A 19,267-nucleotide genomic window follows, 5' to 3' on the forward strand; every position below is an offset into this window, starting at 1 on the left:
TCAGGTTTCAAGGAAGCTGATGATGTTTCCTGAACAGGTAACGCAGGCTTTGCCGCCTCAATTTCCCGGAAGATGCCGCTAATCCAGCTAAAGTAATTTGTCAGTTATCTTTGGCATTCGTTTGGGTTGTCCGACCGTTTTTGCCCCACGGAATACACGACCACTAAAACACACAACCTTGCACAAAACACACGCTCTAATATAGAGAAATTGAAAATAGATCAAACAGAACTGTCGTAAAAGTCCCCTAATCGACAAACAGATTTTTTATTGCCTTTGCTGCCCATTTTAATAACTAAAAGGTGAGGTAAATTAGAAAGAATAGAACGTTTCTTGCGGGAAATACGTTGGGTTTGTCTATTTAACTGTAAATAATTTAGTAGCTTAAAGGGTCCACCACTCGCCATTTATTATATCGATTAAACCATAATTGATGGTTTGCTGGGGAGAACGTACGGTTTCCAATTGATAGAGTGAAATTGAAATAAATGTATATTTAGTTCGAGGGGGAGGGGAGAAAACTTTTTTACCCAGACTCGCAATTTGTTGTGGTTCTTACAGAATTATATATTAATTATATGATGTTAAGATTTACAATTCTAAAAAGTGAACTAACAGAGAGTAAAATGACTAAAACCTAATAAATATACGTATACTCGCTTTCCTAATTCATGTAATACCCACCAGAGTCCGCGGTAGCGGACTGTTAACTGATATATTCAAAATACGGTCGTTAAGTAAGCTTTGTCAGCCTATGTAATAACTAAATAATAAATAAACAAAAGAAAATTACTCATTCACTTTTCTTATTTTGTTTTTAGTGTTTTAGATTAATAAATCGACTTTTAATGTATTTACAATGTAAATTGCAGAAGACATCAAACAGGCACAAAATAACTTATTGACATTTGACACTTGACAGGGCTCACTGTTAACAAATGACATTTAAAAACGTCCCCATGTGACAATTGACATGTAAATGCACTCGCTGAACGATTCCATCCCTAGTCAAAACAAAAAAATGGTCGCATTCATAAGAACACATTCTTGAATGAATGCACTGAAACAAATCGATTACTGATCGAAAAAGCATTACTTAAACGTCATTTTGCTTATCGAACACAAAATTCGATTTTTCGAATGCTATCGACGACCAATAACCGCAAAAACACAGACTGTCAACTGTCAAACTTGTCAACTGTCATGTTTCCTGAAAAAAAGGTATGGCCGGCGCTACGTGTATGTTTTGTAAGTTTGCGAGTAACACGCTAACAAAAATATGACTGATATAACGGAAGGGCTAAAAAAACACCCTTTTCTGCTGTACTATGGAAATGAGCCTAAATTCCGCAAACGCCACCTATATAAAAGGGGCTAAAAAGCATATGTAGTTATTCTACTTTGTATGTTATGTACGCCTCAAGCGAGAAAAAGAAAACGTCGATTACAAACGCGAGACAAATCGATAACTTGTTGAACCTCTGTGTGTATAGCGACAATGTGAGTTGTAAGGCACAAAAACGAGACACCCGATGATCGACATAAATAACGGATAATCGCCCAGGCCTAATTAGTCGTATAACTGTAGATGTAACTGGGATTCGTAAATTTCGCGTCCAATTAACGCCCGTACAACCCGCCGCCGCCAACGCCACCACGGTATTCCGCTACAGACGCCGCCATATACAAGGCGGCCGTCTGATGTACTAATTACGGCCACACTAATTGTGACTTTTATCACTTTGATTTTTGCCAATCGATATTGAGCGGCCGTTTCCTTCACCGCACTCATTAGAATAATTGCCCGATGAATTAATTTGACAGTTGAAACGTCGTCAGCAATCATGATGCAGACCGAGCCAAACGTAAATGTAAATATACCACTAGATTGGCAATTCAAATTATGATATTAGCGCCATAAAGTCATTATAAGTGGCCACTTTGTAAACTATTACCGGCCACAACAATGCTTGATATAACCCCCTTTTACTGTTCGTGGTTTTTAAATTATCTAACCAAGATAACGTTTATGTACAATCAGATTTTTAATGTAAATTATGATTAATAAAGACCCGAATCCAGTAATTTCCAGTACATTTTAATTAGTATTAAAATAGGTAAACGAAAAATTATAGATTTTAAAAAAGTCAATATAGAAAAATTTATTAAATTTATGAGAAGTTATATGAATATGACTTGACGGGATCTGTCAAACGCAATTCTTTCGATTGCACTACTTTCTGCACTGCACATTATTTTTTTTTCAAACGATAAGCTTTATTACTCACTTTTACACATTATCTTTATTTTAAGATTTATTAAAAATTTAATACAAGCAATTTGAGAGCAAATCAACGTACTTTTACGTTTCCAAGTGAGACGTCATTATTTTGAAAACTTGTTTGTTGTTTTTTTAAAAAACACCAAATTTTAGCACAAATGAAACTTTTTCTTAGGAGACTATACTGACCGCCGCCATGTTGGATTTAAACCTGTCACGGGGGCCATTTTTACTAATTTTGGCATGAAAAACACGAATCCAGTGTCCGTTGTGCTTTTGCTGTCCTCTAGCGGCCAAAACAGTGCGCGCTCAACGTCACGTGATAGCTCCATTTGTTAGCTACCTACGATCATATGTTATGTCTACGGAATGTTTCAAATAATCAATTCATTTTTGGAAAAATGCACCGACATTTTCTTCAAATGAAAGGTTTCTTTTCCTACTATACTGAACGCCGCCATATTGGATTGAGACGTGTCAAGGGGCCATTTTAACTAATTTTGGCATGGACAACATGAATCCGGTGTCCGTTGGGCTTTTGCTGTCCTCTAGCGGCCAAAACAGTGCGCGCTCAACGTCACGTGATAGCTCCATTTGTTAGCTACCTACGATCATATGTTATGTCTACGGAATGTTTCAAATAATCAATTCATTTTTGGAAAAATGCACCGACATTTTCTTCAAATGAGGGGTTTCTTGGCCTACTATACTGAACGCCGCCATATTGGATTTAGACGTGTCAAGGGGCCATTTTAACTAATTTTGGCATGGACAACATGAATCTGGTGTCCATTTTGCTGTAATTGCCGCCATTTTGATATTGAGTACGTTCACCCGACGTCAGCGGCTTAGATTTTAAGTAAGCGGTCCTATTTAGTTTGTTAGGACTGCTTACTTAGCTTCTAAGCAGCTGACGTCGGGCGAACGTACACATTGACTTAAAAATTAAGGTATTTTTGACAGTATTCACAGCAAACTAAGGCAAAATTAATGTTTTTGAATTAATTGGTCATTTATAAAGCAAATCATAAATTGTTGTCATACATCACTGAATTCAGAATAAAGCGTCCATAACAAAAAAAGAAAGTTGATGATGACTGCCGACAGACGAAACGTCGGATGGCAAATATGAAACCGTTATTGTATAGCTGAAAAGAAGTGGCAATAAAAATGTTTTTTTTGGTTTTTGGATATCTCTTCAAATAGGATTAGAAATAAATAAAAACAAAAAATCTAAATTTCAGTTTTTTTCGGATATCTTCGAAAATACGTGGAAAATCGTAATTTTTCAATTCTGCAACGTTGCCCCCATTTAAACTTTTTCGTATCTCTTATAGTTTCCGAGATCCCAATGGTGAGGGTCGAATTTGAATTATACTCAACTGAACAACGCATTTTCAGTTTTTAGTATTTATTTATCAATTTTACTTACGACCTCAGTGTAAATACCTATTTACGCATAGTTTTCCGTTACGTAATGAACCTATTTACGCACAGTTGTAAAAAAAACGCACGGTTTTAAGATCGGTTACAAACTATCCCTCTAATGCTGGAAAAAATGGATTTTGTTTACATTTCTTCCTTTATCAGAGTATATAATGGAGATCATCGCGTAATGCATTGTTCATACAGTTTTAAGTAACTAAACTACCATTTTGTCTAGAATATTATCTGCAATAGCAAACACATCAAGTAATATTACTGAAAGTTTTCATTATGATGTCAATACGTTGAAAATACCAGGTGTCCAAGAGCACCCTGGACATAGGAGATTAACATGGGAAAACGGTTTTGATTTTTTTGCGCCTGTACGGTTGATTTGATTGAAAAATCGTATGAATGAAAGTTGTAGTACCTATCACGGACCAGTTTTCTGTATTTTTTTCGGATCTCTAACTTGAGCCCTTTCGTCGTAAAACACGAACAAAAATGAGAAAATTTAAACTTTTGGCCTGCACTGTATAGGCGGTTGTCGGGCAACGGGTAAACAGATCATTGTTGCTGGTACGGTTGCTCGACAACCGCTTATACAGTGCAGGTAAAAAGTTAAAATTTTCGCATTTTTGTTCGTGTTTTACGACGAAAGGGCTCAAGTTATAGATCCGAAAAAAATACAGAAAACTAGTCCGTGATAGGTACTACAACTTTCATTAATACGATTTTTCAATCAAATCAACCGTACAGGCGCAAAAAAATCAAAACCGTTTTCCCATGTTAATCTCCTATGTCCAGGGTGCTCTTGGACACCTGGTATACTTTTTTAATGGAAAGTTACTCTGAATTATATGAATTGCAAAAACAGGACTTTCCATATGGTCGTAGGTAAAGTATAGTACCGTGCTCTAAGGCATTTTACGCACTCATGGAATTAAACATTCGCCGCTACGCGGCTTTGTAACTTTTTCCATATCGTGCGTAAAATGCTTCTTAGAGCACTAGTTACGTAATATACTATTATCGCGTTTCATTCAGTTTGTTTTTTAGTTTTACTTTTACAGGATTTTAGTGCTTTTCATACCAGAAAATTGCGAAGAACTGCATTTTAAGAACAACACTAATAATTATTTAAGTAACATAATTTGTGATTATTTTTTCTTTAGTGGCAAAATACCTACGATTAGTACAAATCTGATGTCAATACGTTGAAAATATACTTTTTTAATGAAAAGTTACTCTGAATTATATGAATTGCATAAACAGGACTTTCCATATGGTCGTAGGTAAAGTATAGTACCGTGCTCTAAGGCATTTTACGCACTCATGGAATTAAACACTCGCCGCTACGCGGCTTTGTAACTTTTTCCATATCGTGCGTAAAATCCTTCTTACAGCACTAATTACGTAATATACTATTATCGCGTTTCATTCAGTTTGTTTTTTAGTTTTACTTTTACGGGATTTTAGTGCTTTTCATACCAGAAAATTGCGAAGAACTGCATAGGTTTGTTTAAGTGATTTTTGTATGTAATACTGGATAGCAACGTGTTGTGGGGTTAGAATAGCCAATGTTAACATTTAAAATGAATGATAAAGCGATCAATTTTTCCTGTCAATCATATCTTAATCCAATCTGGCGTTAATTAATTGTTGACAATTTAAATTCAACGTGTAAACGTCGGATTGGTAGAGGCGACAAGTTGGACACGCGTTTTTCACTACCGCCGACCCTTTTCACAAAGACAAATATGTCTCTCTTTCTTCGGGGACGGCTCATTAATAATTCATGCTTATACTGGCCTAGAAGAGGCGTTAAAATGGCATCAAAACCGTCGCAGATAAATTATTACAACACTTTATCACAATATTATGTGAATGTAGAGTCGAAATTTGTATTTCACTGGTAATTGGGTCGGTAGTGAACGAATTGTTTATGTTCCAATTTGCTGGCAAGGAAATTCAAGCCAACAGGTAGACGGATTAATCCATCAAAATGTCGGTATTTAACAATTCAGTTCATTAAATAATTCCTATTAGTCTAGCTTATTTTACACACCTTCCATTGAACTGTAAATTTTAAATTGGTTAATTCAGCTTTCGAGCAAATTGCGCCTTTACAAAAGGCAACCAACAAAAGATTGTTAAAAAAACGGAAATTGAAAATCAAGGCGGTACCTCATTCATCTTTCTTCGCTACTGTTCTTCCAGTCATTAATTTCAGTGCCACACAAGTATGAGAGATATAATAGAAGCGCCTTTATTAGGATAGATGAGCATTAAACAAAACAATTTGCTATGCCTGTCAAAAATGCTGTGCACCAAAAAACAAAAAAAACGAAAAGGCAATTTCGGATTTCACGGGGGTAATTAGTCATTCGCGTCCGAGGTACTACTACATCGTTTGCTTATTGGGTTGCATTGTATAAAAGTAAAGACGGTTAGTTTATTACTGGAGATTGTAAATTAACCGAGAGCCCTTATTGTTTGTGCCAAGGGGGGCCAAACCCAATCAGGCAAAAAAAATAAAACATAACCTACTTTGCTTACGAGTAAGTTTACTTTGCGTCATAAAAATTCTCCGGATTTCAGTCGGTGACCCTTTTACTTTTTGCGTCAATCGATTCTTCTGTTGAAATTCTTTAAAACCGAAAGCAGATGGCTGGAAGTTGTTCGAAAGAATGCTCACTTTTGATCTTAGGCCGCGCGACATTTTTCCGCTTTTTCCTGCGAATTTATTCGCAAAAAAAAAAACAAGGACACTATTTTACCAACGTTGTGAGACTTAACTAGCCAGTTTGATTACCAGATTTTAATCTACTAGACCTTAGGCAAGAGTCAATCTTAAGAGCAATTTTCATTAGTGTCCAGCATTTATTGTATCTAATATCCATTCCATTCATATGTAATTTGATCTATGGTAGATGCTTGTCAATTATCAGTTTGACGTTGACTGTTCAAAATGGCACCGCCCTCTATACTAGAAAGCCTAAAATGTCAGTTTTAATGGCGGCGTTAGCGGTTTTCGTTTTTTACACAAACCTATTCAGATGCAGTAAGAAAAATGTTTTTTTAAAATTATTTCGTGTAGTTGATTGCAAGTTGGGACTGAAAAATCAAAGAAATGTAGTCGTTCGCTTATGAGGGATGGCAACACTGCTTTGTCAATGTCATGTCAATTGCGGACTGACAGAGAAATGTCATTACTGTCACGATCTGATTTCAGCTGACTGAAACAACTGACAGAAACACAGTTTGAAAGGACAGTCAGTGATCGAAATTGCCTGTAAAACCCACTTGGAGTGAGAAAATGACGGTTTTAAGCACATTTTTGAGATCCTCATTGAATTTCCTATCCAATAACCTAAAAAAACACTACGAAATTTGGTATAGTCAGGGAGAAAAGCGGCGTCAAAGTTTTAACTGCCATAACCAGAATTTGCAAGGATAGTCAGGGACAAAATCGCCTATAAAACACACTTGGAGTGATAAAATGACTATTTTAAGCACATTTTTGGAATCCTCATTAAATTTCCTATCCAATACCTAAAAAACTACAAAATTTGGTACAGTTAGCTAGAAAACTGGTATCAAATTTGAACTGCCATAACCAGAATTTGAAAGGACAGTCAGGAACAAAATTGCCTGTAAAACACACTTGGAGTGAGAAAATGACGGTTTTAAGCACATTTTTGGAATCCTCATTAAATTTCCTATCCAATAACCTAAAAAAACACTACAAAATTTGGTACAGTCAGCTAGAAAACTGGTATGAAGATTGAACTGCCATAACCAGAATTTGAAAGGACAGTCAGGGGAAAAATCGCCTGTAAAACACACTTGGAGTAAGAAAATGATTATTTTAAGCACATTTTTGAAATCCCCAATAAATTTCCTAACCAACAACCTAAAAAAACACTACAAAATTTGGTACAATCAGGGAAAAAAAACGGCGTCAAAGTTTAAAATGCCATAACCAGAATTTGAAAGGACAGTCAGGGACAAAATCGCCTATAAAACACACTTGAAGTGATAAAATGACGGTTTTAAGCACATTTTTGGAATCTTCATTAAATTTCCTGTCCAATAATCTAAAAAACTACAAAATACGGTACAGTCAGCTAGAAAACTGGTATCAAGTTTGAACTGCCATTACCAGAATTTGAAAGGACAGTCAGGGACAAAATCGCCTGTAAAACACAATTGGAATGAGAAAATGACTGTTTTAAGCACATTTTTGGGATCCTCATTAAATTTCCTATCCAATACCTAAAAAACTATAAAATTTGGTACAGTCAGCTAGAAAACTGGTATCAAATTTGTACTGCCATAACCAGAATTTGAAAGGACAGTCAGGAACAAAATTGCCTGTAAAACCCACTTGGAGTGAGAAAATAACGGTTTTAAGAAAATTTTTGGAATCCCCAATAAATTTCCTAACCAACAACCTAAAAAAACACTACAAAATTTGGTACAGTCAGGGAAAAGAACGGCGTCAAAGTTTGAACTGCCATAACCAGAGTTTGAAAGGACAGTCAGGGACAAAATCGCCTATAAAACACACTTGGAGTGATAAAATGACTATTTTAAGCACAGTTTTGGAAACCTCATTAAATTTCCTATCCAATAACCTAAAAAACTACAAAATTTGGTACAGTTAGCTAGAAAACTGGAATCAAGTTTGAACTGCCATAACCAGAATTTGAAAGGACAGTCAGGGACAAAATCGCCTATAAAACACACTTGAAGTGATAAAATGACGGTTTTAAGTACATTTTTGGGATCTTCATTAAATTTCCTGTCCAATAATCTAAAAAACTACAAAATACGGTACAGTCAGCTAGAAAACTGGTATCAAATTTGAACTGCCATAACCAGAGTTTGAAAGGACAGTCAGGGACAAAATCGCCTGTAAAACACAATTGGAATGAGAAAATGACTGTTTTAAGCAAATTTTTGGAATCCTCATTAAATTTCCTATCCAATAACCTAAAAGGGGATTTTGATTTTAGAAAAGAACCACACTTATGTTTTTACGAGTTTCACTGTTTTGATGCAATTTCAATAATTATGAGTCAATCCAACTAAAATTAATTAATCTCGTTATTATTTCGGCCATCATAGACCCCCACAGAAAGGTTATCTTAATCTAATCCTCAAAAAACTCAATTTCCACTATACAAACTCTCACCACTATTCCCGCCATATTGGAATATTTGACAAGCACCTTCTAGGCTTTCTAGTATAGTAGGCGGTGAAAATGGACGTTGGAGGACAAACCAAACTCAAACAATTACATCTTATACGTGTGTAATAATGTGTATTTGGTTTTACGACGATTTAATAAAATAGTATTTGTCCTGCCGTTTAAACCACTTTACCCCAATTTACTTCATATTGAATGACATTGAAAATTAAAAATAAGGGTAGCTTACCTGAGTCTGTGTTAGACCTAAACTGGCAGCTAACTCGGCACGTTCTGGAAGCGCGAGGTACTGAGTCCTTTGAAACCGCCGATTTAACTGTTGCAGTTGAAGACTTGAGTAGATTGTGCGCGGTTTTCGCATTTTCTTGCCCTTGCCACCCCCCGACGGTCTATCCAGGGACAGACATTTTTCTGGAAGAAAAAAACAACCCTAAATCTGAAAGTCCCATCGATTTAACACACTTAAATCAATACAACTTGACTGGATTTCTGTGATATTTATATATTCGCTTATGAATAATGCAGACTTCAATCAATATGTATAAAGAAAATTCAAATTCAATCATACACCAGAAAAACTAAACGAATTTAATTATTTAGAAGCATAAAATCACTTTCCATTAAAAAAATAACAAATTTTTAATTTATACTTTGGCTGGAAGCAAATCATTATGTTGACGTCAAGGAAAACTGTCATGGGTCACCTACATTGGTATATCGACGTAATATTTCCCTAGTCAGATTATCCATTAGAAATAAAATGTATTTTGTGTGTTCGATCGAAATAACTTACACGAAGAAATGATAAGACTGTTGTTTTATCGTACCAACGTAACCTTCAACCAAGTAGTATCGGCATAAGTAGTCGTGTATACGAAATGAAACATGTCTATTCACTTTAAAATTGCTTGTTTCCAACAAACGAATTTCTATGTATATTATGTTACTCGATAATTTCGGATACGAGTAAAAATGGCTAAAAACATTGGTTGTAATTAAAAATTAAGGTTTTTTTTTAAACCAGCTGTACTACCGAGATGTCTAATATACATACAATTTACTGCTTGTACATTAATAGATTTCTGAAAGAAAACCCATCATTTTGATATACAAAGCACTGGTGTCCTATCCAAGTCCAACATTTCGGATCAGTGGTTTATTTGACAAATTCAGGATAAAGTTTAACAAAATGTATTAAAGACTGTTTTAGTTAACCTAATAGCAAAGAGTAGAATCCTTTGCCTACAAATAAAGAAAAATAATTTTCTCAACTAGGTACTGTCAAAAAAAATTAACATTATTGGAATATTTAAAAGTTGTTGTTTGTCCTCCAGCTGTCAAAATCAGCTGATTAACGCTTCTGGAAAGCGGTGGCAAAAATTAAGCCCAATTTAACTCAACTAATCATGTGCAATGTGTTGTTGCACTTGAATACAATAATTTAACTATAATCTGAATTTGACGTAAAATTGCCAGTTAATTCAAATTCCAAAATGGCTTCACCCCGAGCTACTGTGCTGCCAAATCGTGACTTGTTTTGCAAAAGTGCTCTCGCCATATTATTATTTGATTAATAATAACTATTAATGGCAATATACAACAACGCGCGTAACCCTGAATGTTTTTTAATTGTTGTTTAGAACGTGTTTCACGCTACTTGTTCCTTACACTAACCTGTCAAAATCATATCACTATCATGTGGCAACAGTGATTAACGCGGCATAATATTAGTAAATAAACCAAGACATTTTCGATTAATAGAAAGGTATGAAGTTATATTATTAATTGTTTCGTTCCTGAATCCAGTAGATGTATAAATTTGACATTTGTCACGTGAGTAAGGAGGTGGTAATCAATATAAAGTCACGTGACTCTAGCTAGAGAGTTCTAACTTATTTAATGACGGTAATAGTTTTGCTCATTGTGTAGGTTACCACTTTTACTGATCATTGTTTTCCGTAAAAAAGCCTATACCTACTGTTATCTGAATGTCAACTTAGTAAGATAATAATTTATATATTTACGTTTTATAAACGTTAGAACGTCAAACCGATAAAGTCCTGAGATATCGCAAAATTAGTGGTTTGCAACCTAACAAACAAAATAAAAAAACTCCAGGTTATTTGTTTCAGGATTTATACATTTTGTTTTGACAAAAACGTCATTAGGTAACATCTAATCTTCGCAACACTAGGCTTCCATACTTATCTTGCAGCAAATGTGCAAAAAGATAGTGAAATTAAGGTTATAAGGGCAACGAGAAGGTTATGTTGTGCATTCATTATTGTAGCGGAGACTAGTTGATAAATTTGTCACCTGGCGTCGCTATTATTAGTTGGACGCACTGATCGTTTCAAGTAAATTGCTTGTTTTGTAATAATTAATTTTTTAATTAAGTTTTTGATAAGTAATTTATAGAGAAAAACAACATTTAGATATGTCTTTAATAATAAGGGCTTTCCACTAAATTACCTGGCGTATTCAAAAGTCTGTCGTTACGTCATTACACTAATGACAGAACTGTCAACTGGCCCTGTCTGAACAATAAATAAATAAACGAAAATTATTCATTACGTTTTATTATTTTATTTTTGATGTTTTAGATCTTTGTCTTAAAATGTGACAACAACACTTACGACAAAAGACGCCAATCTTTGAATTTGACACATGACAATTAACAATAGTAATTTCCGCAACTAGGGAGGAAAGTGCAACTTTTGCTTTTTAATTACGTTATTGCCATTAAGTTTGGTTGTAAAACTTCAAATACTTTTTCAATTTATTGAATATGAAATTTAATAAGAATTCTAAAAATGCGCTTAAAACAGTCATTTTCTTACTCCAAATTATTCTCTAAAACCACGTGACGTTTGTCACTACTGTCAGAATTGTCAAAATTTTACTAGAATTTGCAAGAATTACATTTTAACACAGTTTTCGAAACAAGACAATTTTCTGAGATTTAACAGTTATTTTGACAATTGTCACTTCATAGTCTAGCTAAATAGTCTTCTGAAATCACGTGACAACTGTCAATAACGTCAAAACTATTAAACCATGCACTAAAGTTGTAAAAATCAGATTTTATGAACGTTTTCTTGCAGTATTTGGTATAAAACGTGTTTCTGAGATTTATGAGAGTTATTTTGCCAATTGTCATCTAACTAAATAGTGTTCTACAATCACGTGACAACTGTCACTAACGTCAAAACTGTCAAACCATGCTCTAAAGTGGCAAAAATCCTGGTTTAGAAACGTTTTCTTGCAGTATTTGATATAAAACGTGTTTTTGAGGTTTATGAGAGTTATTTGCCAATTGTCACGTGATTGTCTAATTAAATAGTATTCTACAATCACGTGATAACTGTCACTAATGTTAAAACTGTCCAACCATGCCCTAAAGTTGTAAAAATCAGAGTTTGGGAACGTTTTCTTGCAGTACTTGATATAAAACGTGTTTCTGAGATTTATGGGAGTTATTTTGCCAATTGTCACGTGATCATCTAACTAAATAATGTTCTACAATCACGTGACAACTGTCACTAACGTCAAAACTGTCCAACCATGCCCTAAAGTTGTAAAAATCAAAGTTTAGGAACGTTTGCTTGCAGTACTTGATATAAAACGTGTTTCTGAGATTTATGAGAGTTATTTGCCAATTGTCACGTGATCGTCTAACTAAATAGTGTTCTACAATCACGGGACAACTGTTATTAACGTCAAAACTGTCAAACCATGCTCTAAAGTGGCAAAAATCCTGGTTTAGAAACGTTTTCTTGCAGTATTTGGTACAAAACGTGTTTGTGAGATTTATGAGAGTTATTTGCCAATTGTCACGTGATCATCTCACTAAATAGTGTTCTACAATCACGTGACAACTGTTACTAACGTCAAAACTGTCCAACCATGCCCTAAAGTTGTAAAAATCAGAGTTTAGGAACGTTTTCTTGCAGTATTTGGTATAAAACGTGTTTTTGAGATTTATGACCGTTATTTTGGCAATTGACACGTGACCGTCTAGCTAAATAGTGTTCTAAAATCAAGTGACAACTGTCACTAACGTCAAAACTGTCAAACCAAGCTCTAAAGTTGCAAAAATCAGGGTTTAGAAACGTTTTTTGCAGTATTTGGTATAAAACGCGTTTTTGAGATTTATGACAGTTATTCGAGCAATTGTCACGTGACCGTCTAGTTAAATAGTATTCTGCAATCACGTGACAACTGTCACTAACGTTAAAACTGTAAACTCTACTCTAAAATTGCAAAAATCAGGGTTTAGAAACGTTTTTGAAGTTTTTGAAAGGGACAAACTGTCTTTAGAAAGTAATGTGACTTACTGGTGGCACTTTTCCTCCCTAGGTAGTCATATCTCTCAAATGAGAGAAGAAAATTTAGTTTTCTATAGCAGTCGTAGAAAAAAACATTTTCATTTGACAATCGACACATGAATGCAATAATATTCACCGGGTGGTTTCTACATTTGCTGTTATTTTTTGCACTTTTGTACATTTCAGGAAAATTACTTATAAATTTGGATTTTTAACTTTAGTTTACAGTTTGATATTAAAAAGAATAAAATCTTTCCTACTCGTATAACATTTCCGTATATGAATTATTACTACAAGTTTACCTTGCTGTTTATACAAACTAACATGTCGTTTAGCTCCCTAGGCGCATTCCCTACGATTTTTCCAAATAAGTTTCGCGCTCAAGTTATGCGGATATCGAAAGGATGATGTATGTATTTATATTATGCCTGATTCAACACATTCTTATTCGCGTATTTGAATAAGGTATTCAGGTGAGATGCCTTTGCATAGCACGACAACAAAGGCTCCATCATTTTTAACAAAGTTGCAAAAAAAAAGCTCTTTAAGTGGCAAAAAAGCGCAACCGGTCAGAAATTAAGTTGGAAAAAGTCCTCATGCACAATGGCACTGAGAAACGAAAGCCGATTCTAATCTTTCGCGATCCACGCAACTTCAAAGGAAATTTAATTTCGGTTCCGAGAAGCGAAGAAGTTTTGCAGGTCATTCGATTCATGATTCCATCAACCCATAGACCATCTATTAAGGTAGTATTTAATGAAGCCATCACTCTAATCCTCTTTAGCTTGTCACTTTAGTTTGTTTGCTTGTTGTTTCCTCTTGTCTATTATATCTCAAGATTTTAAAACTTCCTGTGTCATTATGAATTGATTTTTTTTTTTGGTATGCGGAATGAAAGCACTAACATTAAATTACTTTAATAAATTCCAGCTTCCTCATACACACATAAATTATTGTGAATCATGAAGCATATTATTAGTATCATCTGTAAACATTGTAATTTTCCACAACGTTTCTGTTCTGTTATTTAACAGTTTCTAGTAAATTCTGATAGAAATTAATAGAACAATTTTATATTTGCATTATTTATCAGTAATAGTCCATTTTAGCTCAAAGAAACTTTCAGTAAACAATACAGGGTTGTTAAATTTAAAAGTCTCTTAATTTGTTGTCTTTAATAACAACAACTGTCGATTATGCAGAATAAACAGACAATATAAGCAATATTCACCCTAGGGAGGTTATTAAGCCTATTTACTTCATTATTCTAATCTTCCAATCTTTAATATATTTTATCTCAATGGATTTGCGTGCGCTTTACAGATTTAAGATAGCCTCACAAGAAGAAATCGAGCGGAGCTAGATCGAGAGGTCCGGCAGGCCATTAAAACTTTTTCGTCTATCAATCTGTTTGTTTTTGCGGAAATATTTATGAAAATATGTTCACTTTCAAAGTTTTTAGTTGCTGAACAAAGTAGATTGGTATTAAACGCTAATTTTTTCTAGTATAAAACTATAATCAATCAATCGATCAATTAATAGAGAAATAACGATGTCAAACATTTAATGTTATTTTACTAATTTAACTTGGTTAGTAAAAAGGTTACCTTGAAATTAAACTCCGTTTTAAAAAGTAAAGTTTTGATAAATTAATATACACACCCATCACGTTTTTAAAACCCACAGATTACTGGTATACAGGGTGTTCTGAATCTTGTATGTTGTTTTTCTGATATTTTAATAATATGTTCATTCTGAATCATTTCTATAATCATATTTTTAATACAATTGTCACGGGATTTAAAAATGACGAGAATGACAGTTGCATTGATGTGTCACTTGACTTAAAAGCCCCCCAAAAAGGCCACGTGACCTGAAATCACAAACAGCTGAATGTTTGAATAACTATCACATGACCAAAATAATGGCTAATATTTGAAAGTTTTTTAAAATGATGTATGGTACAGATGAGTCTTGGAAAAATGCCAAAAGAGAAATTGAAATTGGAAAAAGCTAAAAATTTGTTATTTGACTTAAAATCCCCAAAAGAGGTCACGTGATCTGAAAAAGCCCAAAGAGTGTTAGTAACAAGTTTAAATAATTTGTCAAGATTCATTTTTTCGACAAAAATTTGGCTTAAACACCCCGATCACATATCAGGACCGTACTGAAAAAAAACTAGCAAAAACACTGTTTCTGTGAGTATTAGTTGTTTTGACGGTTTTCTAGAGTCTATTCTGTATTTTTTCAACTTCTAGGATTTTGAAACGTTTATCAGTGGTGCCATTAAAATCACAAAACTACCAAATATCAGAACCGAATTAAGCAAACTAAACTAATTAAATTCAACCGACACTTAACCTAACCAAAGTTTGGCAAATTTTCCTAAAATCACTTGTGGATTCTGCTAAATGTCAGAACCGTATCGAGAAAACTGATGTTTATCCAAAATCACGTTATCTGACGTATTTACAGTGTGGATTTCTGAATATTTCTACTTAAAAATGTAAATTTACATTATTTTTTAGCGTTTTCTGACTTGATCTTCTTGAGGTCTCTAGAATGTGACCAGAACTGCCATTGTCAGCATCTTCTGTCACTTCCTATCAATCATTTCCCTTGGGAATTCGAATCTAAAAAGTCTAAATTCTATTCTAGCTAAAAAAGGGTGTACGTGTACTTTTTCTTTTAGAATACATGGTTTGACCATCATTCATAATTTGTTAGTTTTGTTCAGTAAATTGTATCCACAAATGAAGTGTTTGGTTTGCTGTAAGTAATACATCATCTGATATTTCTCAGATATCAGTTTTACTTTAATATCATTTTATAAAATTTTAAATTTATAATCAAATACTCTTCTATATCTATTCCTCTGTAATACATTAAACATTGATGGGTGTTTTGACTTATGGATCATTATACTCTTGCTACCAAAAGATCTAGCATAGAATGTGGTATATTAGAATTATTTTTTATCTGATTTAATTTTGTTCTTCCTATTATACTGTCAAATTATGCCTACCAACATCAAATTTAATGTGAGCCAGTATTAGCAGAGTAATTCTTGATGATTCACTTTTTCTTCGCATAATTCTGAATTAGATGACACCAATTTGTTTAATTTCAGATCATTAGAACTAGATTTAAGATATTTCTGTTATAACTGAATGAGTTGAAACTCGTTCAGTTATAACATCCTGCCGTCGGACTTGTCAGTCACAATGTACGTATCATCTGCAAACATATCTAATCGATATTAATACGTTTTCTTTTCTATGTGAACTTTTTTGTAAATTATTAATAGAAGCCTAGCAGGCAAATGTTCAAAACTTTGAAAATAATTCCTCAACTTACCGTCATCTTTGGGCGACGGTGGACAATTCGAGGCATACGATCCTAAATGGTATCCAGTATAAGAGTTTTGGTGCATAGGAGGAAACGGATAGGCACCTAAAGCACTTCTAGGACTGTGGAAACCAGTATCGTGGGCACTCGGAGGACCGCCATGGGCATTTCCAGCTGGTGAGTTGAAATGATGCGGATAGGTGGTGCGTAAAGGTCCATAGCCGTGCTGTTGCAGCTCTATGAAGGCGCTTTTCGATACCGGCGTGGAGTTGCTGGAGTCGTGAGGTGTCGGAGGCCCTAAATGGGGCTCTCCGGACATGGTTGGGGTGCCGGGGGGGTCCTCGTTTGGGCCCCCGAACGGGGAACCCAAGTCGGTGAAATTTAACGTCGCGAAAGGCTTGTTTTCCACTTTGATCAAGTTAGGAGTCGTCTTGGAAGTACTGGGGTTCACCCAGAAATTCACTGCATTAATCGAGAGCGGGTGAATGTATAACAACTGGCACTATAGAGTTTTTGTTGAAAAGTTTCACTTTGCAAACACTGTTTAATCACTTAAGAAAAATCGCGTTAAGTTCCGGCGACGACAATACCAATTACAATTCGCGTTCAAAAAGCAAATCGCATTAAAATATCGAAATTAGTTTAAAGAGTTAATAACATTAATCTAAAGACCGAAAGCAATTTGGCGTATTCAACTGCGATAATACGTGTAATTCACACTATAATTGAGTAAAAACCATTTGAAGATTAACCCGAAACCAAATTACACGAAATTGAGTGCATATGTCTTTTTTTACGTCGAAAATTGGCCGTTCGAAACCAACCATCTAGTTCGTACGAGCGTAGGGACTATAATGAAGAATAATCATATAATAGTTAGCTTGGGGATTTAGTTGCACCTTTCAACCGGTAGATTTCGCTACCATTCAGCTGGTCGAGGGCGAGGACACACCCACTTCCATTCTGATTGGTCGACAGCCACGATTCTATACGGTTTAACCGTATTATTAACCAGAATTCGGCCCAAGGGGCGTAGCTTAAAATGCTTTTCCTAATATCAGAGACGCCCTCGTAGACTTTTAGGCGCGCAATTTTTAGGTTAACTTGAAGAGGATATTCGGCTGTATTCTGTGCATTACTCATGATCATGAATACAACTTGGGCACATAAAAATGAATTGTTGTTTGGGAGCGTTGCGCGATTTTTTTTTTTTTTGGTAAAGAAGGGTTGAGTTGAGTGCATAAAGTGGATTAGCAGTTGGTTATTGGGAGGGAAAAAACTTCAGAGGGTAAGTGTTTTCCCTCCCTGCTTACCCAACTTAAGAAGAAGAATAACGTAAAATTTCTAGAAAAAAAAAATTTACTGGATAATTCGACAGCTTTGTTGGTAGTTTGTGATTGGTCAAAAAAAGCAGCAAGCTGAAAGCTGTTTTTTTTGACCAATCACAGACTGTCCACTTATTGTATTTTAATAAATTGTTTCAGAAGGTATATCAGTTTTAGCGTGTTCTAGGCCGGTTTTTTTCATAAAAAACTCTCTCTTGACAAAAGAAAACAGAAATTTTAAGCTACATTTTGTCATTTAAACGAACCTCCTAGCTACCATAGGAACCAAGAGGGGAGCTGTCAAATTGTGACTTTTAAAACGTTAGTTCACTTGAACTGCTCGATTATTTGTGCTTTTAGAAATTCTTGTATTCTCAAAATTGCGAGCTACATTTTGACGTTTAAACGAACAAACCTGTTAGAAGCTGTCAAATTTTGATATCTTTATCAAAACTTGTTTACTTGCTCTCTATTTGTAATTTTGGAAGAAAATTGTGAAAGTCAAAACTACCGGATACATTTTAACGTTTGTATGAATCTCCTAACCACAAACTGTCAAAGAAACCAAGTTTTGTCAAATTGTAACAGCTTCAATATTCCCAGTATACAGGGTTGGCCACCCAAAAATTAATAGCAATTTGAAAGTTGATGTCAACTTGCTTATTTTAATTGGAACACCCTGTATATTATTGTATTTTTGTCTAGTCTTATCGATTTCAAATATTTTTCATGTATCATAACCTATATCTATCTACAACGGTTTTCGAGATATTGACGTTTGAAAAATGACACTTTCAAGTGTCAGAACTCCTAACCAGAATGAGATAGAGCAAAACGTATTGCATGTTCTTATCTTAACTTTTTGAGATCTATCATTTGGTAATATTTTTAATTTTGACAGGTGTCAAAAATTTTATACCAGTAAAAAATTACATCTGTCAAATTTTCTAATATAACCGCGCAATAGATCTGAAAGAATTAAAATGAAAACATGCAAGCCATTTTGCTCTATCTTATTTAGTTTAGGAGGTATGACACTCCAAAAACTAAAAATGTCATTTTTCAAATGTCAATATTTCGAAAACCGTTGCAGATAGGTAGGTTGTGATACATCAAAAATATTTAAAACCAATAGGAGAATTCAAAAACACAATAATATACAGGGTGTTCCAGTTAAAATTAGTAAGTTGACATCTACTTCCGGTTAAACAGGAAAGTGACAGAAAGATGAAAATATTTTTAAATTACAGCACGAATTTATATTACTTCCAAAATTTCTATAAATATTTGATCCTGATAAACTTTTAATGACCCAATAAGACTGTTCCTCGACCATATCTCATAA

The 19,267-nt window shown here is 34.4% G+C and overlaps 1 protein-coding gene across 3 annotated transcripts in view; it reads right to left on the reverse strand.

Moving 5' to 3' along the window:
• The window catches only part of LOC145729854 (homeotic protein distal-less-like), a 70,480-nt gene extending 53,047 nt beyond the window's left edge, over nucleotides 1-17,433 (reverse strand). For all 3 annotated transcript variants that reach the window (XR_014178474.1, XM_081980782.1, XM_081980781.1), the window contains exons 1-2: nucleotides 16,607-17,433; nucleotides 9,151-9,332 (exon numbers count right to left, since the gene is read on the reverse strand). Coding sequence is in view for 2 of the 3 variants with exons in the window: in XM_081980782.1 (XP_081836908.1) it covers nucleotides 9,151-9,332; nucleotides 16,607-16,916 (492 nt within the window). In the remaining variant the exon portion in view is untranslated. The remainder of the gene's footprint in view (nucleotides 1-9,150; nucleotides 9,333-16,606) is intronic.
• Nucleotides 17,434-19,267: the final 1,834 nt, after the last annotated feature.

This window comes from Ips typographus, linkage group LG5 (assembly GCF_016097725.1).
Source record: "Ips typographus isolate SLU linkage group LG5, UJ_Ityp_2.0, whole genome shotgun sequence".
NCBI classification, from domain to species: Eukaryota; Metazoa; Arthropoda; class Insecta; order Coleoptera; family Curculionidae; genus Ips; species Ips typographus.